The following is a 26,151-nucleotide window of genomic DNA, read 5'->3' as shown; positions in this document are numbered from 1 at the left end:
AGAAAAGCTTCACATTCATGGCCGCTTATATTTTTGTTCAGTCATGACACAGGTTACTTTCTTAATTCTCTCAAAAAATCCAATAAATACCGACCTAACTTTTAAAATGTTTCTACTAAGATTTGAAATAGTTTTCAAGGACACATCCAAAATAGTTTGTGGGGAATCGGACCTGATGACCGGTGTTAAGAATAACAATGCAGTATTGGCTCTTCCATCTGATGGTCTTGTTTGCTTATGTTGACAATATCGAGGCTTCAGTATTAAACTGAGAATGTTTCATAAGCAGTTCAAAGTTCCTTGGAATAACTTTAAAGCATCAATGCCTTAAATGTGGAACTAACTTATATTAAGATATGATAAATTACTACGACTCTAACATTCAATTGGGAACATCTTGTTTTTGACAAGCTTATGAGCTTCCTGCTGTCTAGTATACGCTATAGATGAATGAGACAGCACAGAAGTTCATTAGTACATTAGTTTGATGTTTCTTTTTGTTTGTTAATTCCTTAAATATGATTAGTTAGACTATTTCTCCCGAGTTGCTGCCTGTGTTATCTGCAAATTAGGTGGTAATGTTTGTCTTTGCATTACCACTTTATTTCAAAAATAGTCTGAACCCACCAAATCTGTCTGGGAAGATATGAGTTGTGAACACACTGGGTATGTCAGTAAACAACTGGGGAAACTCAGAGAAAACAACGGTTTATTTTACACTCAAAACAAAGTAACCCACAATCGTCAAAGCACTTAATATATACAGATGAGTTAACAAAATACAATGTACACTACCGTTCAAAAGTTTGGGATCATCCAGACAATTTCGTGTCTTCCATGAAAACTCACTTTTATTTATCAAATGAATTGAAAATTGAATAGAAAATATAGTCAAGACATTGACAAGGTTAGAAATAATGATTAATATTTGAAGTATTAATTTTGTTCTTCAAACTTCAAGCTCAAAGGAAGGCCAGTTGTATAGCTTATATCACCAGCATAACTGTTTTCAGCTGTGCTAACATAATTGCACAAGGGTTTTCTAATCAGATATTAGTCTTCTAAGGCGATTAGCAAACACAATGTACCATTAGAACACTGGAGTGATAGTTGATGGAAATGGGCCTCTATACACCTATGGAGATATTTCATTAGAAACCAGACGTTTCCACCTAGAATAGTCATTTACCACATTAACAATGTATAGTGTGTATTTTTGATTAATTTAATGTTATCTTTATTGAAAAAACAGTGCTTTTCTTTGAAAAATAAAGACATTTCTAAGTGACCCCAAACTTTTGAACGGTAGTGTATATGTCATCCTAGAGCCATCTGTGGAGTGATTGATGGTAGAAACACAGAGCTTACATTTGTGAAAACCTTTGGACGGCCCACCAGATCTTGCTATATTTACAAGAACATAGAGCAACCCACTGGCGCTAAGCAGAGCTAACAGCGAGCAGCATTCCTTCACTCTGATTTGAGTAAACGCATGTTGGCTCCATTCATAACAAATGAAACAGAAGTGGTCAGAAAGGATGGATCCGATGCGTTGCTCATGTCTCACACACACATAATGCAGTGGTTGTCATTAGCTTTTACCAGCCAATCATAATCTATGTGCAAAATGATTATTATTATCAGGATGTCAACAAACGTGACCTATAGAACGAACCCTAAACAAACCTTCATTCGAACACGGAAATAATTCATCATTTATTTTAAAGGTATTGTGAAACCAGAAGGTGAGGCGATAAATAATAGTTGAAACCGATGAGGTACACATGCGCACACACAAGTACATTTTATGAAAACAATAAAATAATAATATATAACAACTAATGAAAGTCATTCAAAGTGGACACGGCGTGCACGTCTCCTCGCTGCCGTACGTCTCTTTTGTGCGATGTTCAATCATCACCATGAGCCCGTCTGCTCTTCAGCCTTCTGCCATGTCCTCGGAGACCGACCGAGCATTTTTCTGTGGGAATACATTTTTCAGATTTATTTCTTTTCAATTAAATAAGGGGCATGCACCATTACACAAATGATAATTCCAGCAAGACCTGTGAAAGAATGATGTCTACAGACCAGTGAAACACACAACTTTTTGAATAGAGCCTTGTATTCAACACAGATTCTCACAGGCATTCATATACACTGAATGTCTTCGTAACTCTGTGATGTGGTTTATTATATACACATGACACATGATATTTATTGCACTTCTGTCCATCCTGATAGAGGGATCATCCTCCTCTGCTCTCTCAAAGTTTTTTGGGGGGAGTTTTTCCTGTCGTACATATTGTAATGCCAGAGTCATATGTCAGTAATTGTAATGTCTGAGGCAAATTTGTATATGCAATTTAATATGCAGGCACACCCTGGATGTTGTTTCGTCTGTTCAGCTTACTATTTTCTGTATTTGTGGCTGTTATTAAAATCAAAAATAATTTTCTAAAACAAAAACAAACATTGCACTGGTCCTGGTATCATGCATTGTCGTTGTGTCATCAAAACTCACCACAGATCCTTTTTCTTTGGGCTTACTGAAACAAAAGGACAGCCATTTCTTGTATTCCTCTCTGAGCTAGAAAATACAATGAAACACAACTTATTTAGGTGTAAGTTCATGCTATCAAAAAGAAAGATGGCTGTATTAAATGCTATCATTGCTTGTAGAGACAGGGATCCATGCATAAAGAGTCTACCTCCTTGTTGAGCAGACAGTGGACGATGAAGAGGAAGGTGCCCTGCTGGGAGTTAAGAACGATGAAGAGTATCTGGAAGAAAAGGTTTGTCTGGTACAGGCCCAGAATCCAGGTACAGCCCAGTATGACAAACTGGGCCAGGATCTTGAACACGATAACCCTGTAAACAATGTGAATGTAATGAGTGGTATACAATGACCACTCAGTACAGTATTTATAACACTGTGATTGTGTTGACACTTCCATCTATCAGTTTGCAAAATGTATATAACTATGTGAATATAAATTGAATATCAAATTATGTACCTGCATAAAACTATGAAATTCCACAGATTTTCCATTTCAAACTAAAGATAATCTGAAGCACCCATACCTGGTGTCTTTGGATTCAGAAACACCACTTTTCATGCTGATCAGTGTGCTCTTCAGACTCCATAGAGTGGCACAGAACAATATCCAATTAAGCTTAAAAGGAAACAAGCAGACACAGAAGCTGAGCTTATATAGAGCAGCATATTGCCAAGAAAGAAAGAAAAACAGACGTTTATCCACAGCTGGAAAAGACTTCCTGGCCGACCGCTGCTTAACTTTATCATCGTCACTTTTGCAATATACTCACTCCAAGGATAGCGATCACGGGGCCTGTTAGAGCCCAGTTGAAATTGCGCTTTCTGGAGAGCCAGCACCTGCAAAAGGAATCAGACAATCTTTTGAACCGAGATGCCGAGATACAGGAGAATGTGATGGCACGACGTACTGTTTGTCTTACTCACACCTCTGCTTCAGTAACACCATATCCGTCAGAAAATACCAGTGCAGAAATACCCACAATCACCAATGGGACGCCGTAGCCAATCAGGTAGAGCAGTGGTCTTGGCAAGCCGATCCTCTGGATGACCTGTACCTTTGTCAGTCTCCGGACCAGCAGGTAGAGCTGGATCGCCTCCAGCAGCATCCACACAAAACCCGCTAGAATTAAGTAGTGGAGAAGCCCCGGCATGACGGTGCAGGCAATCTGTGGACACACAGACGTACCTTCAAAACAAAGACATGCTCCTGGAAATAGCCTCAGCAAAGAAGGGTCCAGTTGGGTCACATTTAATACTTGTGGGAGAGACCCCACGAGGGTCTCGCTGTACCTCTTGTTCAACGTATTTGTCGAGCCACAGCATCAGCAGATGGGAGAAGAAAAGGTTGAGGCAGATGTGAAGACGGGCTGTGTTGTTGATCTTGGGGTTGAAGCTACACAGGAGGAAGGTCAAGATGGCCAAAACAAGGAAGAATAGTCCGATAATCACACAGACTTGGTTGAGCCAATCGAGAAAAGGATCCTCTGGTGGCGGCTGAAAAAGACACGGCAACACGTGCAAACACATACTGTCATCAACCTGGCCATGTGTGTGGGAGCATTTATTAGCAAATGCATATTCATACACACACACACACATAGATATATGTAATACCTCCCCAATCTGCATGATGAGGGCAAACGTGGATAGATGGGAGCACCTGCACAGTGTGTAGTTTTCATCTGTGTAGGCAACCCAACAGCCCTCTACTGACCAGCTCTTGGTTTTGTTCTTTTCGCCTTCTGTTATTGTTTCTTTTCCCACTCCTGTCTCCTCTGTCTTTTCCTCCCAGTACACACAGGACACCAAACCAGATTCAGGTACTGCCTGATGAAAGATTTTAAGATAAGCTGAACAATAGCGAGCCTTATTTCTATCTCAGAAGGTAGATGGGTCAATGCACTGGGCAGCACCTTCTTATGTTGGATGGTAAAGTTGACGGGCTCAGTGAGGGTGGTGTTTTTCATTCCTAATAAAATTGCAGTGATGACATCAGAGTTCATCTCTGTCTTGTTCTCCGTTTCAAAGTACTGATGACTGAGGAGACTCTCCATCCCATCTATTACCATTATGGCAGCTGCTGCATAACCTGTAAATATCCAGATGATCAACAGTGGGGTTTAGCATGTTTTTCATCATTAATATGAATATAGTAATGTTTTTCATGATGAGCTTTTTTTCTCACCGTCGTTATTTTTGGCCAAAGCTTTCAGGTTGATCTGTACGATGTTTCCATTAGCGAATAGCGAATAGCTCTCTGTAGTGTTGTCTCCAACCATGATAGTTTGAATATTTAAATCTAAGCCACAGATCAGTCATCAGATTGTGATTATCCACCCAGTACATATACAGTCAATATCTATAGTGAACTACGATGAACTTGGCTTACCCAATATTGAAGTCTTCAAAGATTTCTCACTATTTCTCCGATCTGGCCCCACGAGATTAGACACCACACGGTGTGCGATGCCCAGGATCGTACTGCCGGTGTCCCCGTCTCCTTCGCTACCCGGCTTCACTGACCCGGGATGTTGTCCAACACCTGCCAATTCCTGCAAGAATTTTAATATGATATATGTATAAACTGACCTGCCTGATGATGCAAACACAAAGAATACTTAATGAATCATCAAACGACTGCACTGTAACGGTGGCATGGGTCATTCATGGAATAACCAGTACCATAGATGCTGCGAAGACGTTTTCCACAGTCTGCAGAGAAAGAACACACAAGACAAAGAGGGAAAGGATTATGTAAATGAAGTTGCAGCGTCATCCACACATAACGTGCATCAAACTTCAGAGCATCCAACCGTGTACAATGGCAGAGTTAAATAATTGTTGCATTCATAATCATTGATTCTAAGACAAATAACACAACTTTATAGATCAATATTGCAGGAAGTGGTCTATCGTGGAAATACATAAAGGTAAACAGGTTTTCTACTCACTGCATCTGTTAAACTAACGTCCTCATTGTCTTGCAGTTGTTGATCAATACTTTCAAGAAAAGCTTTTTCTTTCGTCTTATCCTGCAGCAAATACACAAACACAACAACATCTTTCATGTGATAAGCTAAGTGTAGTTTGCAGTGTTTAAACAATAATATATGTTGGCAAATATGTAAACATTTATGCGGCATAAAATATGGAATTATGGTCATCTCTTCCTACTCACATTACAGATTGTATTGAGGCATGCGTAATTTAGATTAGATTCTAACAAAAGCCTCAAACACCTTTGTATTGTTAGAGTTTTTAAAAATCATTACTTCCTCGACATTGCCACATTCCTGGGGATATTTACCTTTTTGGGGGTTAACTCATCTAAAATGTCCGGAAGACCTGTTGAGTCAGTGCAGAAGAAAATGACAAAAGAAATGAGCACATCAGCATTATGCTAGTGCACTTAACACAGTTTACTGTAAGCAATTGCATCCTATGCTCACTTCGACAAAATGTAACGAGCGATTTCCACAAAACTCCAGTTGAAGGGTAGAATCCATTCTGACAAAAGCAATTGAAGGTCCCCGGTACATTAACGCAGCCAGTTAGTTCACCACATACACCAGGTGTGTCAGTGCACTCATCTATATCTGTACAGAGAGAGAAAACACACTGTTAAACACATAGTAGTCAAATATATTGAAGCAAAATCCGACTTATGGTGCCATTCACCTGTGCATGGGTTAACAATGCTGGCTGTCACAACTGGGTTGTTGAGCAGAAAACCAGTGAAGCATTCGCAGGTGTAAGATCCTAATGTGTTTGTGCAGTCGGCATCAGGACCACAGAGGGTGAGATCTTGGAAACACTCGTTAGCATCTGCCAAAATATGTGATACACAAATGAAATAATAAACCAGGCAGCTTTGTGTGTGGCTCTTCACTTCTGCTATAAATCAATAAATAGTGAGTTGCAGTTTTCCATCTGCTCCTATAGTTGCTGAAAAAACATCAATTTCAAATACCAACACAGTCGTTGATGATGTTGGGCTCCAGGAGCGGTTGAAACGGTGTGTATCCCAGCTGACATGTACAGGTATAATCTCCCAGTGTGTTGTGGCAAACTGAATCAGGGCCACAGACGGTCAATCCGGCACACTCATCAATATCTGAGGAAGGAACACGTAACACAGCTGGCATGAAATTGTGAAAATACATAAATAAATTGAAAAGAGTGATTTTACTCACTAACTAAATGCGCTGAAGAAGGGGTTTAACAAAAATATATCACTCAAATAATGTTTTAATACGAATTAATGTTAAGTGTGAACCATGTTTTTCTTGTTCTTCAATGAGAGCCACTGTAGCTGCGTTGTGACACTAAATGCTGTTGAGGGTGGACATCGCAGTGAAGCCTTGCAATACCTTACTTTACATGATCTTGCTTTGTTGGTGGTATATTTTGACAAACGTTCTGGCTTTGTAACATTTAGAACTGCATCTGTTCATAGCTTAGAGGACACGAGAAAAGGTCTGGTTCATTCGGTGGTGTGTCACATGTAAACAGACCGGAGCAAGCCGGAGTTGCGTCGGGTACAAAGTCGTATCCGCTTTGGCATGCACACTCATAACTTCCGGGTAGGTTTAGACAGACACCATCAAGGCCACAGATATCGTCAAGACACTCGTCAATATCTATGAAGGAAGACAAAAATCATGAATAGCTTATCAACCTGAACCTAATAATGTGACCACAGCTCAAGATTGACAGTGAGACATTTTGTAAACGGTACCTGCGCATATGTCGTCATTAGAAGTGGATACTGCTGCAATGAATCCATCCATACAGGTACACACGAATGATCCGAGGGTGTTGTTACATTTGGCGTCGTTAGGACAAACTGAAAAATCCAGGCACTCGTCTCTGTCTGCCAAAAGATGTTACAAACAGGAGTTTAAGCTGCGAAGTACGGTGCATGTTCACAAAATGAAACATAATTGTGTGATGAATTAAATGAATGGGGGGGGAAAAGATAATTACGGTGAATACATTTATCCAACTGTGATTGTCTACAGTTCAGATGGAATACATTTACGTACCAACACAACCAAATGAATCTGATGTGGGTTGGTGAATTGAGGGTATAAAATACCCAGCAACACAAACACAGCCTCCATTTCCTGTACACTCAGCAAGGGGTCCACAGGAGTCTGAATTACACTCATAGTGATCTTAAGAGAAGCAAAACACACACACACACAGAATCAAACAGACAAACAATATATTATTAGTGAAAAGATAGACGTATCTCTAGATACACTAAAGTTAGAATATGGCAAAGGATGTGAGTGAGTAACAACTCCTTACATGTAACAAAACTCATTTGGGAATTTGGGAGTGATGATGGTTTGTATATGTAGAATCCTTCAGGACAGAGGGCCACCGATAGTTGAAAAGAATATGATGTGCAATAAGAGCCAACACCAAATGCAATTTCCGTTTTGAGCAATCCCGTTTCATTTGTTGGAAGGTCAAAGGGAACATAGATAGGTATGTAGGCTCCACCATATTCGCCACCAAAGCAGTTTTGGAGAAGTCTGTCTCCACCAATCCCTGTGAAGCGCCACCAGCTACCAGAAAGACCGCTGTCATCATTTGGATAGCCAGGAAAATAAGTTGACTCAAAGAAGTAATTGCGCCATGTGTCGGTTATGTTCGTGTATTCATCACAACCATCTGTGTGGAACAGAAAAGTGTACATATTTCAATTATAATATATCACCAATAACTAGAATCTTGTTCTGATGTTTGCAAGTGAAAAATTCTAACCAGGAGGCGATTCACAATGGCCAAGGATAAAGAAGGAACCTACAAAGCACAAAGATAGAGAGAGTTATTGTTTTTAGAACCTCTAAATAAATGTTCACATCATTTATATAATCTTAATATTTGTGTGAGATGATATGCAAGTCTTTTATATAAATGAGCTTAATTTTGAACAGGTGCTGATGATCTTGATACAAGACATCATTTATAATTATAACAGCATTTGGGACAACAACATACTGCCAAAACATTTTCTATATTAATTTGAAAACTCAATTTAATTGTTTTAGTCTTGCCGCATTTAGCTACAAAATTAAAAAGCATATGTGCATTCATCGTCTCTCACTCACAGGTCTGAATCCAGATATTAGATATAAATAAATATACTGCCTTATCAGGGTTATTATCCATAAATAAGTTTCATTTATTGTAGTAATTCATTGTCACACATCATCAACGATATAAAACATGAATTTACTCACCCAGGAGCAGTGAAAAGGCACAGCAGTTCATCATGACAGGTCAGACTCCACAGAACATCAATCATCACGGTTTAAGCTCTGTATACGTACATTTAGCTTGTTGACACAGCATCCAAAAACTGTTATCACAAGGTTTGGCACCAATGCAAAAAAACAATGCAAATGTGTTTACGTGTGAAGGAAAAGCTCAAGTCAATTTCTCTTGTAAAACAGTCGTCGTAGTGCAGCCAATCTGTATGTAAATAACTCACAAATCCCTGCAAATACAAATGGAGACAAATAGCCTGCTTTTTTGGGCTTGTTAACTGACATTTTTAATCCAAAGAAAATACTGCATTGAGATCAAGGTTGAAGGAATGAGATGAAAGAAATAAGTTCTTTATTTAGAAATGATCGTCAGTGTCTATCACCATGTAATTGATGAAAAGTATTAATTATATTCAGAATGTATTGATTAATTAGGTTAAACTAGATCTACCACCGAATATTACCAAAAGACTAAATGTTCTGTGTAATGCATTCCAATAATCACATCTGTAATATCTGCGTACAAATCTGGTGGTGGACAGAATAAAAGAAACACGACTAAAAGAAACACATGTCTCGGTTGTTTATCCTTTTTATTCCTGTATTTGTCATGTCGAGTCAGACGAGGTGGATTTGACCTGTATATGTAGAATCATGAGTGTCCATTACCCTCCAGTGGTCAAACTGAGGAACTACAGTACTATAATTAAATTCAATATTACAGTGATTGTTTTTAACAATTCAATTCAATTCAATTCAGTTTATTTGTATAGCCCAATTTCACAAATTACAAATTTGTCTCGGAGTGCTTTACAATCTGTACACATAGACATCCCTGCCCCAAAACCTCACATCGGACCAGGAAAAACTCCCAAATAACCCTTCAGGGGGAAGAAACCTGGAGGAGAGCAACAGAGGAGGATCCCTCTCCTAGGATGGACAGATGCAATAGATGTAATGTGTACAGAAGGACAGATTTAGAGTTAAAATACATTCAATGAATATGACAGAGTGTATGAATAGTTCATAGTAGGCATATTCCACGATGGAGACCTCCACGATCCATCAGGCAGATGGCGGTGGGGAGGAGGAGTGGGCGGAGTCTCAACAGGACAGTGGCGTAGTCATGAGCAGGAATTCCACGACCCAGACGATCCATCAGGCAGATAGGATCTATGCCGTCTCATAGGGTCCGATGACCCCATGAGACGTAAAGTCAAAAGGACTTCCGGGGAGAAAGCAGAGTTAGTAACGTGTGATTGAGAGATGAAAATTCATCCTTAAGGAGAGAAAAAGAGGAGATAGGTACTCAGTGCATCCTAAAACGTCCCCGGCAGCTATAAGCCTATAGCAGCATATCAAGGGGCTGGACCAGGGCAAACCTGATTCAGCCCTAACTATAAGCTCTGTCAAAGAGGAAGGTCTTAAGTCTACTCTTAAACGAGGTGACTGTGTCTGCCTCCCGGACTGAAATTGGAAGCTGGTTCCATAAAAGAGGAGCTTGATAACTAAAGGCTCTGGCTCCCATTCTACTTTTTAAGACTCTAGGAACTACAAGTAGTCCGCATTTAGTGAGCGTAGCTCTCTAGTGGGGCAATATGGTACGACAAGCTCCTTAAGATATGATGGAGCATCACCAATCAAGGCTTTGTAGGTTAAGAGAAGAATTTTAAAAGTGATTCTTGATTTTACTGGGAGCCAGTGCAGAGCAGCTAGTGCAGGAGTGATGTGATCTCTTTTCTTAGTTTTAGTGAGAACACGAGCTGCAGCATTCTGGATCAACTGGAGGGACCTAAGAGATGTATTAGAGCAGCCTGCTAATAAGGAGTTGCAGTAATCCAGTCTCGAAGTAACGAACGCGTGAACCAATTTTTCTGCATCTTTTGAGACAAGATGTGCCTGATTTTTGAAATATTACGTAGATGAAAGAATGCAGTCCTTGAGATTTGCTTTACGTGGGAGTTAAAGGACAAGTCCCGATCAAAGATAACACCAAGATTCTTTACAGTGGTGTTGGATGCCAGGGCAATGCCGTCTACAGAATCCACATCACCAGATAATTGATCTCTGAGGTGCTCAGGGCCGATTAAAATTACTTCGGTTTTGTCTGAGTTTAACATCAAGAAGTTGCAGGTCATCCATGTTTTATGTCTTTAAGACATGCTTGAATTTTACAGAGTTGGTTGCTCTCCTCTGGTTTTATCGATAAATATAGTTGAGTGTCATCTGCATAACAATGAAAGTTTATGGAGTGTTTCCTGATAATATTGCCCAAAGGAAGCATGTATAAGGTAAATAAAATTGGTCCAAGCACAGAACCTTGTGGAACTCCGTGATTAACGTTGGTGGTTATCGAGGCGTCATCGTTTACAAATACAAACTGAGATCGATCTGATAAATAGGATTTAAACCAAATTAGTGCTGTGCCTGAAATGCCAATCGACTGCTCCAGTCTCTGTAACAGGATGTCATGGTCAATGGTGTCGAATGCAGCACTAAGGTCTAACAAGACCAGGACAGAGAGGAGTCCTTTATCTGCTGCCATTAAGAGGTCATTTGTAATTTTCACCAGTGCCGTCTCGGTGCTGTGGTGTTTTCTAAATCCTGATTGAAATTTCTCAAATAAACTATTATGATGTAGAAAGTCGCACAACTGATTTGCGACCACTTTCTCAAGGATCTTGGAGAGGAAGTTGTTCTAATGACAATTGTGTAGCCAAGGGAACACATTTACATAGTTAATGATGACAGGCCTCATAGTCCTTTTAGTCTTTTTTTAAATCAATACATGTGTCAGAAAATGTCCTTTGTGTTTTTCAGGAAAATGTAACTTTCACAATATGGCAAGTATTTGTCATTATTATATGATATAAATACTTAAAACAATGTGTAATAACCAAAAAAAGTTAAGAAACGTAATTTGAATTGTTATCAGGTTTCTCTTTATAAACAAATTGTAAATTGAAACAACACTCGGAAAAAATACCAATACTATTATTTACAACACCAAAGTATTATTTATAATGAAAACGCCACTCGACCCCCACCCACTCAAACTTTCTCTCCCCGCTCTCCTGCTCTGCTCACTTCCACACCTCCCCCACAGGAAATCTCGCTTAGCTTTCAGAATTCGTTGGAATTAAGTCGAAAGCCTAAAATATGGATCTGATTTTAGTTATTGTCATTTAAATGATGTACGTCAATTCCTGCCATTGGTCCGTAACAAAAGAGTGCCGATTTATTTCTATTTTTTTGTCAATGCATACCTAACAATTTCGATCTTTTTGTATAATTATTAGTGTATGACTAACTTCCATGAACATCCGTATGCATACGAATAATAAACACTTGTTTTAAACAACAACCAAAAAGATAACGCCGATATGCCATACTCAATTGTGATTTCAAACACAGTTTACCGAAACCTCTGGTGTACACCTTTCAAAATAAAATCCTCACTGAGGAATTCAAAATCGAAATACATTTAATACTGATGACATGAGATTTTTAATTGCTCTATAAATGAAATACTTGTGATGTGTCCCATGTGGCAAAGTAAAGTGAATTTAAACGCATGGAATTCACAAATAAAGGAGGATGCTAACTTACTAGGAACCACTCTTCATAGTCAGTGTTTCCTCACCGCTATTTATACAAACGGACTACTTACGGTTGAGTACGCGCACCGGTAAATCAGATGCATTTCATTTCAGTTAATTGTCTAAATACATGACTGTATTTGCGTGTCCCTGAATTTAACACCAACGCCGAAGCCGGATAATCTTAGTCAGGGTTTGTACTCAACACAGACTGATACTAAAACGGCTTTTTAGCCTGTTGCAACTGTTTGTGTTAGCATCCGGTGCTAACGGTACAACAACCTATCGAGTAAATACCCGCTCAACATAAGAAGTTACCAAGTTGCATGTTGCCTTTTCTGACTGCTGTATTGTTGATATACTTGTTGTGTTATTAAACAAACGGTAGATAACCCTCGTGGAAACGGGACGATGTTCACTTAATGTGCTGCTGCTTCAATGGATTCTATTCGAGCATCGGATCGCATGTGTACCTAAAAAACACAACTTTAGCTCCTTCAACACTCCGACCAGCTGGCTTGGATACAAGTCCACTTCCCGACCCCATCGTGATGAAGTGGTGCTCCGTCCACGATGCTTTTCTATTCTCATGGTTAAGCCTATCATTAACATAACTCTTCTTTTTATAGTGTAACGACACCCAAATAATTTCAACCCTGGAGACAACCATGACCTCCCTGGTAAGTTTGAGCTCGCTGCTCTCAACGACCAAACACAAAACCTCCCTCGTATACCTGGTAATAAAGTGCTGATCTTGTACTTGCACGTGTAATCTCATGACGAGTTAACTGTACGGTAAACAAAGCGCATTTTTCACATCGCATGTCACGTAGAATGCTTTTTATTATTGTTTATCTCAGCTTGAAAGAGGGTGTCAGTCTGTTATGCTACAGATGGAATAAAGTGCTGAGACCGAAGTCACTCAAAATCTATTCTTTGAATCTGTTTGTCCTGTAGGGGAGCAGTAGTTCCTCAGCCACGGAATACACAGTGCGAGTCCCCAAGTGAGTAGGAAATGTGTCCAGACCAGCCGAGTCATGTGTCTATTGTTCTGGCTGTAACTGTGCCGAGGGTTTGTGTACCTACTGGGCGTTCAGAGATACTCATATATGTTTTGCAGACATGTGTGTAAAATGTGTATATTAAGTGATTGTATGTGTCTGTACTGACCTGTGTGGTAGTCCTTTATGTTGATGTGAATCCTGAAATGTGCCACTACAAACAAATAATTGATTTATTGGACTATATGTTTATACTCTGCGTATTAATGGGAATGTAGTTGTTAATCAGCATTAAATAATTTTTTTATCTGGCAAATATTCTTGTGACCCTCCATTTGTTTTGGTTTATCTGTCCCATAGAAACACCAGCAAAAAGTACAACCTCATGGCTTTCAATGCTGGAGACAAAGTCAACTGTTCAACCTGGACACAGGTGGGCTTCGTCTCAGGGGTGTAGCACAGAGACAAATGACAAGCAGCGTGATTACCCTAAACGAAATCAGAAGTCTAAGATAAGTACCATCTTTCAATTTCACATTTCTTCCTCTCTTCCCAGGCTCGTATGGAAAGAGACATGAGTGGCCGGCGGATATATGGGGACGAAGAGACGGCCGATGGCGCAGCCGGCAGTGAGTTTGGCAAAAAGCAGCGCGAGGAAGCGCGCCGGAAGAAGTTTGGTATCGTCAAACGAGAGTTCAAAGTGGAGGATCAGCCCTGGATTCTCAAGATCAATGGCAAGGCCGGCAAGAGGTGGGGAGAAAGAAACTTCACGTTTGATTCACTCCCATTCAACCATCCCCTTTTGAAACTGGTTAGGTTCAGAGGGAGCACACACGCATAGTTATGACATCACTGACATGTTTTAGATGTAGTTATTATTTACACCAAACTCTCAGCCAACTATTTCAAATCTGTAACGATCCAAGTTGCAAAGTTTTAAAAGCTCTTGAGTGACTAAAGTTTCTACTTTGTACTTTTCTTCAGTGATATCTACTGTTTGGGATACAGCTATTCACTTACTCTGTGTACAGGTTCAAAGGTCTAAAGAAAGGCGGTGTTACAGAAAATGCATCCTACTACATCTTTACCCAGTGTCCTGATGGAGCGTTCGAGGCCTTCCCTGTCCACGGCTGGTACAACTTTACGCCGCAGGCCAAGCACCGAACCCTCACTGCTGAGGAGGCTGAGGAGGAGTGGGGCAGGTGTGAATGGGGGATGAACAGGGAGAGAAACAAATAATGATGAAATGCTTTGTATGTACGAGTACATAGTTGACCTATCAGACATTCTCCCCATTTTACAGAAGAAACAAAGTGGTGAATCACTTCAGCATCATGCTGCAGAGACGTTTCCGGGAGCAGGAGCGTGGCGGTAACGATGATGATGATGACGAGAATGAGAAGTCGGGGAAGAAGAAAAAAAAGGGGGGTGGCAGAGGGGGCGATCTGCGCATTCACGACCTGGAGGAGGACCTGGAGATGAGCAGCGATGACAGTGACAGCAGTCTGGGGGACGGTAAGAAGAAAGAACCGGCATTGTTGACCGACGCGCGTCCACGTTTTCATTCCGCCTGTCATCATGTGCGTTTTCCTTTTTCCACCCACCTCTTCATCGGACAGACGGAGAGAGTAAGGCAAAGTCGAAGAAAAACGCAGGGAAAGGAAAAGCAAAGAAGAAGAAGAAGAGAAAGAGCAGCGACAAAGAGGCCTTGGAGGACAGCGATGACGGCGACTACGAGGGTCTCGAGGTGGATTACATGTCGGATGAAAGCAGGTCAGATCCGTCGCGGTGTTTCACACGAAGACTCCCTCTTTGTGTCCACTCGCCAAACGTTTGTGTTGGCTGTGTTTCTTCTCTTACTAGCATGTCATTCTGTTTTCCAAAGCAGTTCAGAAGAAGAGCCGGAAAAGGGAAAGATCAGAAAAGGAGAGGATCATCCCAAAGGTCAGGCCATCCGCTGCTGGACTTCACTGGTTCATTCATCATTCATTATTGAAAAGAAGACACTGATGACTTTCTGCATGTGTTGTACACAACATGAAACATAGCTCATGATCACTGGGTTAAAAGTTTGGCTGGGAGGGGAGGGCTGAGAATGTTTAGGCACCTTTCGATTCCGAGGGCTACGAGGTGATTATAACACGATTGTGGGATCATCTTGAATTTTAACATGCGTGATGTCTTTTTTCCGTTATCTTTTATAAATTCAATTTAAGTCACAAATAGAAGCGATGTGTCAACTGGAGTGTTACATTTACAAGTGCTGCAAAGACAACCAACAGGAAACTAAATGAAGATGGGTCTATAGCAGCACGCTCGTAGTAAAGATGCATAATTCAGCATGTTCTGAATCATTTGATATAAAAAGCCGCCCTTATTCATAAATAAATATTGAATTATTTGTCTGCTCAAGCTAAGCGACCCTCACCCAAACTCTGCTAGTATTTAGTCTGGTTTAGAAAGTAAACAAGATTCATGTGGATTACATCTGTTGCGTTCAGGGCCAGCGGTAAGCAACGGACAGCCCAGTGTTACAACATTTTACAGGATGTTGAATTTAGTTTTCTGTGTCGAGTCAAAATCGTTCAAGAGAGCATATCTATTTTTATTTTTTTCACCCCACTAAGGGCAATCGTCCATATCAGTGGAATGAGAGTCCTCACTCGATGTACACACACTTTTTATTTGTTAGCAAACATGCATTTTTGTGATTAGTATTTAGATTTTTTTTCCTACCCAAATGTTTGTCCTTTTATAGGGATCGATGAGATGTCCGAAAGTGAGGAAGAGAGTGAGGAGGAGAAAGCCAACGAAGAGGAAGCAAAAGAGGAGGAAGAAGAAGAGGAAGGAAAGAAGACGCCGGTCCAAGCGGAAAAGAAGAAGAAAAAAGGTGCAGATCTGGGTTTCACATCCTTTAATGAGGACTTAATAAACATGAGCAGCCTTCAATGATACTCACTTCTGCTTGATCCATAAAGACACGTGAATTTACATTGTATGTTTTTGTGTCGCAGACAGCAGCGGAGAGTCCGAAAGCTCCGACGACAGTGACATCGATGGAGAGACTCCCTCCGCGCTGTTCATGGTGATTAGTGTGTGTGTGTGGGGCTGCATAAATGGATGTTTGTGCATTTTCTCGGCCTAACCTACACTTTATTATAAAGAACAGTATCATCAGTGACTAAGAGTCAATAATGGGGCTCTATCACAAATCCTGAATGTTTAAAATCACTGTAAAGCAAAATCTACCAGCAGAGCTTTTATGACGTTTTGTTGCGGGTGACTGTGGTTCTGTATTTACATTTCTCTTTCCGTCCCGCTCTCAGAAGAAGCGCACGCCTCCTAAACGTGGAGGACGTGGCTCTGCAGGCAGCTCCAGGACCGGCAGTCGCCCCGGGACCCCATCCATCGACTCCGCCTCCACCTCCAACACGCTCCGCGCTGCTGCCAGCAAGCTCGAGCAAGGTGTTTCCTCATACCCCCATTTATCGATAACTTAAATAAGATGCGTGACATACTGTATTAATGTTCACGGCCATCAACTCTGAATTTGAAGTTGACGAGTTAGTTATTCTATTCCAACTAAATGTCTCTGTCCTGCAGGTAAGAGACCGACTCCGGGTCCCAGCGCCGACTCTCCAGCTGCCAAAAGGCTCAAAATGGAGCCCAGCAGTCAGAGCCCAGCTCCCTCTGGGAAGAGTACGCCTCAACCACCATCAGGCAAATCCACTCTCAGCTCCAGGTACTTGACGGTCACCAGTCTCCCTTCATGCCTTTCAGAAACATTAAGTCATTTAATTATTCTGAGATTTACTGTAAAAACTAAACTGTTTTGCAAAAGTTAAACTTTTGTCATCGTGAACAGGTTAATAACCGAGTTATTTTCTATCCGTCCACCCCACAGTGACGTGCAGCTGACGGAGGAAGCAGTCCGGCGATACCTGATCCGTAAACCGATGACCACCAAAGACCTGCTGAAGAAGTTCCAGACCAAGCGCACCGGTTTGAGCAGCGAGCAGACCGTCAACGTGCTGGCACAGATCCTGAAGCGCCTCAATCCGGAGCGCAAGAATGTGAACGACAAAATGCACTTCTACCTCACTGAGTAAGTGAAGGAAGAGGGCGGAGAGGACATGAACCTCTTCATTCAGAAAGCCATGTTCCCCTCCGAGAGGGTTTGTGTCCGTTTTAAAACATGTTGTGACGTGCCGCGGGATCGGAAGTTGAGACCGTCATCACTGGTGGCAGTTATCAAAAAGTATTATGTTCAGTTAGTGTTAAGCATCCTGCATTTGTTTTTCATTCCCTTAAATCTCACGTTAAATATTAGAAAAACAACTGGATTTCTAGTTGTTCGCCATGTGTGAACAGTTTAACTTGGAACTTAATGATACAATAAAAGTATGGAACTTGTTTTTCTGAGGTAGAATTCTTTCCAATAAAACATCAAATCTGAAGTTGTGTTAGGGTTTACTGTTTGTTCCCCATCCCTCATTTACATGTTTTAATGGTTTAAAAGAAGAAGAAAAAAAGACAATTATTATCTTTATACAAACAGTGTATGGAAACTGAATACAGAAAAGACTTTTGATAAATATGCTTCGTACAAAAGTTGAAATAGTATTTTGAATTTTAATGAGTAATCTGCATTTATGACATACGGTTGTGTAAACAAATCTTTTTCTACAACTTGAATAGGATTATTTCTCCTAAAAGACAATTAAAATATATATATAAATAAAATGGCTCCTTATTTAGTCCTGGAGATGGACTGAAGGTCCACTGTTGTGCATAAGTACGGTTGGAGGAGGAGTTCAGTTGGAAGTCATTTGGTTGTGCTTTGTTTTGAGAAATATTCCATCTTTGCATATTCAGAGATGCTCTGGGACTGTTTGGCTCCCTGATTTCTATCGAGATCATACACTCTTTCTAAATCCTTCCAAATGATGAAATCCTCTTCAAGGAAGGTGTAGCTAAAGAACAACTAATAATACCTTAAGTTGAACTTCCTTAGAGGTTAAAAGAAGAGGCTCCAGTACACCAGAGAGTACCTTCAGCAATGTTTAATGTGGCACTGAATGAAGCAATTTTCCGATCAGAATCAGAAACATTTATTTGCTACAGACACACAAATAATTTAATTTGGTGGCTGGTGTGTACATTAAACAGACAAACAACATAGTGTAAGAATTTAAACAACATTTTCAATCGTATAAAATAAAAGTGCACAAACAACAGTGCTGTAGACAATGTACTGTTATCCGTTTATGCACTTTTATTGTATACCATTGTCCGGTGATAACAACTTTCTACACACCAGAACCAAAGCCCGGTGTACGAGGGCGGCCCCTTTATTTCCGTGCGATGTCGTAGTTGCTCTCGAACCAGCCGCATGTCATCTTTACAGCTGGAAGGAAAGAAAAAAACAAATTACTTTCACCAGGCTGAGGGTGCATGCAAATATCTATACAAAGCTCTCATTTGCATATTGAAAAAGCACATTCATTTGTAAAATTAGTGTTAACAAAAAATTCAATTTGAAGTTGCTCTGCTGCCTCCGTGCAATCATGTCCGCAGCACTATTCAACTTAATTATATAAAATATTGCAATGATACTGTAGGGTTGTGTGATGGTAGAATAGAGCATTGCTTCTGTTGCAAAAGTAGAAGCAGAAATTGCATGGAGAATAGTTTGTGTCAAAGAAAAATGTCAGATGGCGATCTGAGCAGGAAGCGACGTCTCGGGTTACAGGGCGGGAATATACAATACGCGATGTTCCTGTTCTCCGCAGAATTATCATATTATTCAAACTCTGCGGAGAACAGGAACTCTTGCATCACAACTTGGTGACAGAGGTGGGATCGTTTGAAGCTCCGAGAGGCCTCTTCAGAACCCAAAACTGATTCTGCCCCATGGCTCATTAGACAAGAGAGAGGGGCCCGGCGCCCAACCAGCCTGATCGACTTCACAACGATCCAAATGTAATGTTCTTCAAATCTGCTAAGAAGTTGTTTTTTTCAAAATTCTAAATTGAGTTCATAGAAAATGGAACAGATTACGAAGACGCAAATTCAGAACTTCCGAATATAAATGATCAATTCGGAGAATTAAACAAATTCTGTTTAATGATATGGTCTCTTATGATGATACATTGTCTTATCCTGATGTTTTAAACAATTAGTTGACAGTGTCTCTGACAGCTTCTGTGGAAACCTCACGGAACTGTTCACATAAACCAGTTGCTCGGGTGTAAACCGGTTTGTACGCAGTATGCCTGCCTGAAACAAATCGACCCTGGAATCTTTTCCGTTGCATTTGTGGCCCATGGTTGAGTATTTGTTGAGGCTGTTTTTCATCTGTAGTCCCGAGAAATTCTCAGACTCCAATTCCTTTACAGTGTATGTGTGTTTGGATTTGCTGTGTTATTCCCCTAACGACGCGGTGCGTATCGCAGCTCATTCCCGTCCAGGATACACACCTCTCAGACTCTAAAGACATGAACGAGGTCTCATCTGACGACGACAACTCCTCCGTGTAAAACAAAAGGTTTTATGTATGCTTGCTACACACCGATTACACAGTTGTGATTTTTGTTGTGCTTTGGGTACTTTCACCAAATATTTCCAAAGTGAGATTTTTTCATAAATAATCATCAGTAATGTGGATATAACTAAATGGGTAAAGGCAAACAATGTAACAGCTAGAACAGTCTGTTGAGTTTAGGCAAGTACTGTATGTGTCTGTATGAGCCTTTACAACCTGGTAAAGATTGCCATATTAAAATATCCAACATCTGAGATATCTAGTCTTATATCACAATGCCTATATAATAATAATACATTCTCAGTCCTCAAGTGTGTCACGTTAAAATGACACGCTAAAACAACAGCAGCACTGTACGTGAAGTGAGGTCAGACCTTCTGTGAGGGGCGTGAAGACGATGTCGGGGCGGTAGCGTCTCAGCTTGGCATTGCTGGCCGTCTTCTTCATCTGGCCGTCTGATTGGCTGGTGTCGTACTGATGTTGGGGGTCAAGGGGACACTGTCTTTGTGAGTTGTGCGCTTAAAGTAAAAGTGTGTCGCATTTAGGGAGCTCTTGGAAGAAATGGAATATATCATTAATGTTTTACTCTGTGTATAAAATCACCTGAAAATAAGAATGTGTTTTTGTTACCTATTTAGAATGAGCCGTTTCCATCTAGATGAACAGCCGGCCGCCACGTTTCTACGGTAACCCAGAGCGGACAAAACAAACACTGGCGCTAGAGAGGGTTTTGGTGATGACAACCGTAATCTACAGCATGCTCGTCATAGGTTTACCTGAGAAGTAAAACCATATGCATATACACCTCAATATGATGAAGTGCTCTATGCACACAGGGTCTTTGGGGAATGTTGAAAGGATACATGGATTTCGCCTTTGTAGTCCAGAGCCTTTGCAATTATGTCCACGCATTCTTTGATTGAGACTTCATCTTCCTCTCCCACTGATGAGAAATACACAATGAAAAGTGAATGAATGTACAGAGTGCCTCACACCTCTGTTTTAATGCTTCAACTTACTCACATTTGTGTAGGCGTACCACACATTAAAAAAGGTAATTGTATAGTGCCCGCTAAGGACTAGCACAGTACTCACCAGAGAGGATAATTGGTTCAATTTCTTTATATTCTCTCAACACCCAAATAATTAGACGTCCCAAATCCTGAAAGAAAACAACAACAATGGAACTTTCATAGTCGATGTGAACGCATGTTATCACCTATTTATCGTGATACAGTCAGAGATACATTTGGCCAATATACTGTCGATACAGGAAACAATGAAATTGCCATCACAGCACATGTCGACACAGTGAGATCTATGGGCAACATATACCAACACTCGTACCAGAGAGTAGATGAACTGCCTTCTGGGAGCTCCAGAGCCACACACACTCAGTGGAGTTCCCTCCTCTGTGAAAGAGACATGAACAAGTAAACTTTTACCTCTTTTCTTTTTGTTTCTTTGTGTTTGTATGTTTTGCTATTCTCAGTAGGGATGGGCATCGCTTGGGTTTTCCACAATGAGGACATTAAAAACCTCTTTGGCCATATTCCCTGTAGAAGCCGTTATCATGGAGCACTGACAAACAACGGATATCAGACTGTTAACATACACAATATATGTTCTCCATTATATGATGTGATATGTATTGTCATGTGCAGCCTTTATAGGTTTAATCCTGTCACTGTTTTGATGGGCAAAGAGAACAACCAATCAGAGGTACTGAAGATGACACGTGACAAATAAAGTGTTGCTTCTGACAGCGAGAGTTACACTGAAACAAAGTGACGCCCCACGGTCTTTATTCCTCCGTCATTATATTCCCGGTAACACCGGGTATACAGCCGGGATCGCTGTACATCAACACACCTGCTAGCAGACTGTCACGCTCGTAGCTCGTAGCTAGCGAGGTTATAATGGCTAATTTATTATTTCTTGGGCTACTTTTATGAATGCAAGACTTGCAATCAACGATACGGTACTAATCTGAGTTCCGGCTGCTCGTCATCATCGGTCTCCCCGTGTTCAGGGGGACCGGTGACGGTCTCCCCGTCGCGTCCAGCCTGACGCTGGTGTGCTCCACACGGGTTCATGCCGTCACACACGGCTCAGCCTCCGCTGTCAAAGTTAAATATGAGAGGCTCGTAACCTGCTGACAGGGCGGAGTCACCAGAGAAGTTCACAACAACAGTTTTTTTCAATTTCAATCGGCTCAGGCACCGGAATGTGCGTTGCGTTTCGGTCCGGGTAATACCGGTTGTATTGGAACCGGTACCCAACCCTAATTCTCAGTCCTTGTTTATGTATGCAAGTGGTATAAAAACAATCACTTTTTGCCTGGTATGTCTTGTTGATGAGTGCCGACAGCACATGACCATTTTCGATGCTGAAGTTGTCATGGGGACCAACAACGTTGGTTGGGATGACCGCGGTGTAACAATGGCCGTACTGCTGGAAGTACGCCCTGCAGAGAAACAATCAGACTTGATGGAGCACAAACAAACACGATGCTGCCCAACCCCATTTTTGGTTTGTCCTTCTAACCGAATAATGTCCCACCCCCAACAGTAGATGGCATTGTAATTGTACCTTTAGCTAGAAACTTGTATTAAAGCACCTGGCACAGTGCCACTCAAACATGAGGTGTCACAGAGCTTATGGTTGAAAATCAACTAATATACAAATGACTAACTACAAACTATTAAATCATTCAAGCCCTTTGTTGAGCAGTCCAGCGTGTCCACGCCACACCCTTTTCTTACCTGTTCTGGACATCGATCATTCTTTTTGCATGTGAGTATCCAAAATTGGAGGCATGAGGGGGTCCGTTGTGTATCTGCGAGAGTCGGGCATTACAGAAAACATGACGTTAAATCAAAACATGTGGCCAAAGTAAGAATTGACTAACTCCTTTTCATGACTCGATAGCAAGACACACACACACACACATACTTCAAAAGCACTGCAAATCCACCTAATAAACCCACAAATCCCCCTGTAGTGAAGAAAGTAACCGGCAGTGTGTTGCTAAAAAGGTTTAGAGGGCCTACAAACATAGGCGTCAAACTCAAGGCCCGCGGGCCGAATCCGGTTGCAAAATATCGATAAATAATCCCTAAATGTCCAAGAGAAAGATTAATTAAAATTAAATTAAATATACACTTTTATTAATCCCCAAGGGGAAATTAGTTCTCTGCATTTAACCCATCCTTAGTTATTAAGGGGTGAAGCGCCCGGGAAGCAACTGGGGGTTCAGTGCCTTGCTCAAGGACACTTCGACTTGCAGCTAATGGGGAGAGCGGGGATCGAGCCCACGACCTTGCGGTTGAGGGACGGCCCTCTTACCCCACTGAGCTAAAGCCGCCCCAAAGCTAAAGCTGCCTAATGCAGAGGGAGGGCAGTTTGAAGAAGAAGGTGTGTGAGCAGGGAGCTCCACGCCTGCATACATTACATTACATTACATTACATTACATTACATGTCATGTAGCAGACGCTTTTATCCAAAGCGACTTACAATAAGTGCATTTCAACCTAGAGTACAAACTAAGAACAACAAGAATACAGGAAGTAACATTTCCTCAACATAGTCGAACTACAAAAGTACCATAAGTAAGTGCTATCTAAGTGCCACTGAAGTGCTAATCTGTGTTTTAATCCAGATATAGTCGGAAAAGGTGTGTTTTCAGTCTCCGACGGAAGATGTAGAGACTTTCTGCTGTCCTGATGTCAGTGGGAAGCTCGTTCCACCACTGAGGAGCCAGGACAGCAAACAGTCTGGATGTAGAGTGATTAGCTCGAGGTGCAGTAGTCACAAGTCGATTGGCTGTTGCAGAGCGGAGCGAACGTGCGGGTGCGGTGTGACCATATCCCGGATGTAGACGGGCCCGATCCGTCCAGAGCACGGTACGCCAGGACCAGTGTTTTGAAGCGGATGCAGCAGCCACGGTAACCAGTGGAGAGGGGAGGAGCGGAGTGGTGTGGGTGAATTTCGGGAGGCTGAAGACCAGTCGAGCTGCTGCATTCTGGATGAGCTGCAGAGGTCGGATGGCCTTAGCGGTAGACCAGCCAGGAGGGAGTTGCAGTAGCCGAGGCGTGAAATGATCTGAGCCTGGATCAGAACCTGCGCCGCCTTCTGAGTAAGAAGAGGACGTATTCTCCTGATGTTGTGCAGCATGTACCTACAGGAACGCGTCGTCGCAGCGATGTTGGCCGTCAGGGAGAGTTGACTGTCGAGTGTCACTCCGAGGTTCCTGGCAGTCCGGGTAGGGGCCAACACAGAGCTGTTGAAGGTGATAGTCAGGTCGTGGGTGGGGGAGCCTTTCCCTGGAAGGAATAGTAGCTCAGTCTTGTCAGGGTTGATCTTCAGGTGGTGAGCAGACATCCACTGAGAGATGTCCTCTACATGTATGGGCGTGGAGCTCTCCTGCTCACACACCTTCTCCACGCTCACATACATGTATGTACAGTATGCAGGTGAGCTCCACATCCACATACATGTATGTATGCAGGTGACCCCCAGATTACATCCGTCACACATGTTCTGAGCAGCTCACAATTATTTGTTGGATCAGAGTTATGTCCTTTGCAACAAAGGCAAAGTTGTTTTAAGTTTGATCTTTCATAGAGTAATGTGGGTTTCTTAACCCTAGATTAAATGGCTTTAAGTAAGACAAATATAGAAATGTGATTACATATATGTGTCCATGTATATAAATGCATCTGCAGTATTTTTACACTTGAATAAACAATAAGTAAATGCAAAGACAGTTATTTAACAATATGTGAAGGAGTAGTTTACACAGTGTTACAGTTAAAACCGTCCCTTTGAGGGGAACCTGATATAGCCTGGGGGGGGGAATGAGTAAACAAAAGGAAAAAAAGAGCTTACCATGGTCTCATCGATGGGGTATGTGGTTTTGTCAGGGAAGATACAACTGGACAAGCAAGACACAACCTTGCCCACACCCGTCTCGTGGGCAGTTTGTAGAACATTGTCATTGATTTTTAGGTTGTCCCTCTGTGAAAGTGTCAAACTGTCACTGACATAACAGTTTAAAGACAATGTGAATATTTCCTATAGACCCCATGTTGACAGTACTTCAGTCATGATGCTCCATTCACTATCTCACCAAAAAGTGCAGGTTCTCCTTCAAGTGTAGGTAGAGTCCCCCGACCTTTGCAGCCAGATGGATGACATGAGTGGGGCGATATTTCTCGAACACAGCCCTGGTCTGCCCAACGTCTCTGTTTGTGTTTTAAAACCACATTCATTCACAATTAGACAAGGAAAACACGCAGGTTGGAAAGAGGATGTTGGAACCATTGGTGGCTTGATTGACAGGTTTTCTATTCAGTCAAGTATAAGCATGTTTGTTCCAGGCATAGTTGGGGAAAAGAGAAGTATTGAAGTAACTTACACGAGGTCAGCATCCTTAGAAGAGAGGAAGATCCATTCTTCTCCCTCCAGTTTCCCACCTTCTTGCTCCACGACATGCTCAATGGCTTTGCCCACCAACCCAGATCCACCTGTCACCAGGACACGCATAGGCCCCGCTTTGATCGGTGACTCCATCTTCTAAAGATGTGCTGGCTTTTCTGATTAAAAATTACACCGAAAAAAACTAGGTATCCTATCCGCTCAAAACTTGTGAGAGGAGTGAAGCAAGTATTGACAACAGTGGGGAATGCCTTCCAACGCGTATCTCCTCTCTGCCAGTCCTGTTGAACTAGTTCATAAATCTTAAGTACCTAATGCAACTTTTGAGCTGAGGTAAAGTAAATAATTTGAGACTCCGCCTACAACAAGCCTCTACCTTTCTATTGATGAAGAAGATGGGCTGCTGCCATCTGCTGACCATAATGTATTTATAAACACACATATACATATACATATATATATAAGAAATATTAAGATTTCAGTTGACTCATCCATAATGCTGATGTGGCACGGGGGGGAAATGAGTTTGACACCCCCGGCCCAGCCTACAATGAGGGGGGGAAAAGAGCTTACGATTAAGTACTTTGTACTCTTTGACAGAAAATCGCTTTATTAGTGAGAGATATTTCTCGAACACAGCTCTGGTCTGCTGAACATCTGTTTGTGTTTTAAAAACCACATACAATTAGACTGGAAAAACACAGGTTGGAAAGAGGATTGTTTGAC

General features: G+C 41.5%; 3 protein-coding genes across 6 annotated transcripts; 1 reads left to right on the top strand and 2 right to left on the bottom strand.

The window, feature by feature from the left end:
• Nucleotides 1–692: 692 nt before the first annotated feature.
• Nucleotides 693–6,742, bottom strand: LOC130188816 (adhesion G protein-coupled receptor E2-like). 2 transcript variants are annotated; one of them, XM_056407326.1, is made up of 17 exons: nt 6,531–6,742; nt 6,239–6,385; nt 6,010–6,156; nt 5,868–5,905; nt 5,512–5,592; nt 5,243–5,272; nt 4,950–5,112; nt 4,746–4,859; nt 4,474–4,649; nt 4,175–4,387; nt 3,851–4,054; nt 3,485–3,726; nt 3,331–3,397; nt 3,085–3,176; nt 2,712–2,871; nt 2,525–2,590; nt 693–1,981 (listed from the first exon to the last, which is right to left on the bottom strand). In XM_056407326.1, the coding sequence occupies exons 1-17, from the start codon at nt 6,721–6,723 to the stop codon at nt 1,940–1,942; spliced, it is 2,175 nt and encodes a 724-aa protein (XP_056263301.1). In that variant the 5' UTR covers nt 6,724–6,742; the 3' UTR covers nt 693–1,939. The 2 variants fall into 2 exon arrangements, with proteins under 2 accessions (XP_056263301.1, XP_056263300.1); XM_056407325.1 differs by having other exon boundaries at nt 3,851–4,387.
• Nucleotides 6,743–12,509: 5,767 nt separating this feature from the next.
• gtf2f1 (general transcription factor IIF, polypeptide 1) lies at nt 12,510–17,898 on the top strand. 3 transcript variants are annotated; one of them, XM_056407434.1, is made up of 14 exons: nt 12,510–12,529; nt 13,070–13,120; nt 13,398–13,444; nt 13,802–13,874; nt 13,998–14,191; nt 14,473–14,643; nt 14,745–14,956; nt 15,061–15,214; nt 15,330–15,385; nt 16,200–16,331; nt 16,456–16,526; nt 16,768–16,906; nt 17,045–17,183; nt 17,346–17,898. In XM_056407434.1, the coding sequence occupies exons 2-14, from the start codon at nt 13,109–13,111 to the stop codon at nt 17,548–17,550; spliced, it is 1,605 nt and encodes a 534-aa protein (XP_056263409.1). In that variant the 5' UTR covers nt 12,510–12,529; nt 13,070–13,108; the 3' UTR covers nt 17,551–17,898. The 3 variants fall into 3 exon arrangements, with proteins under 3 accessions (XP_056263409.1, XP_056263408.1, XP_056263407.1); XM_056407433.1 differs by lacking the exon at nt 12,510–12,529 and adding an exon at nt 12,576–12,633; XM_056407432.1 differs by lacking the exon at nt 12,510–12,529 and having other exon boundaries at nt 12,659–13,120.
• Nucleotides 17,899–18,489: 591 nt separating this feature from the next.
• On the bottom strand, nt 18,490–25,898 carry LOC130188887 (GDP-L-fucose synthase-like). Its single transcript, XM_056407435.1, has 10 exons — nt 25,406–25,898; nt 25,118–25,232; nt 24,877–25,005; nt 22,751–22,824; nt 22,319–22,452; nt 21,333–21,397; nt 21,081–21,147; nt 20,849–20,928; nt 20,360–20,459; nt 18,490–18,848 (listed from the first exon to the last, which is right to left on the bottom strand). The coding sequence occupies exons 1-10, from the start codon at nt 25,558–25,560 to the stop codon at nt 18,793–18,795; spliced, it is 975 nt and encodes a 324-aa protein (XP_056263410.1). The 5' UTR covers nt 25,561–25,898; the 3' UTR covers nt 18,490–18,792.
• Between the last annotated feature and the right edge of the window lie 253 nt (nt 25,899–26,151).

This window comes from Pseudoliparis swirei, chromosome 23, assembly GCF_029220125.1.
Source record: "Pseudoliparis swirei isolate HS2019 ecotype Mariana Trench chromosome 23, NWPU_hadal_v1, whole genome shotgun sequence".
Classification (NCBI taxonomy): Eukaryota; Metazoa; Chordata; class Actinopteri; order Perciformes; family Liparidae; genus Pseudoliparis; species Pseudoliparis swirei.
Note: the sequence above shows the minus strand (reverse complement) of the source record. Positions and strands in the feature narration are given on the sequence as shown.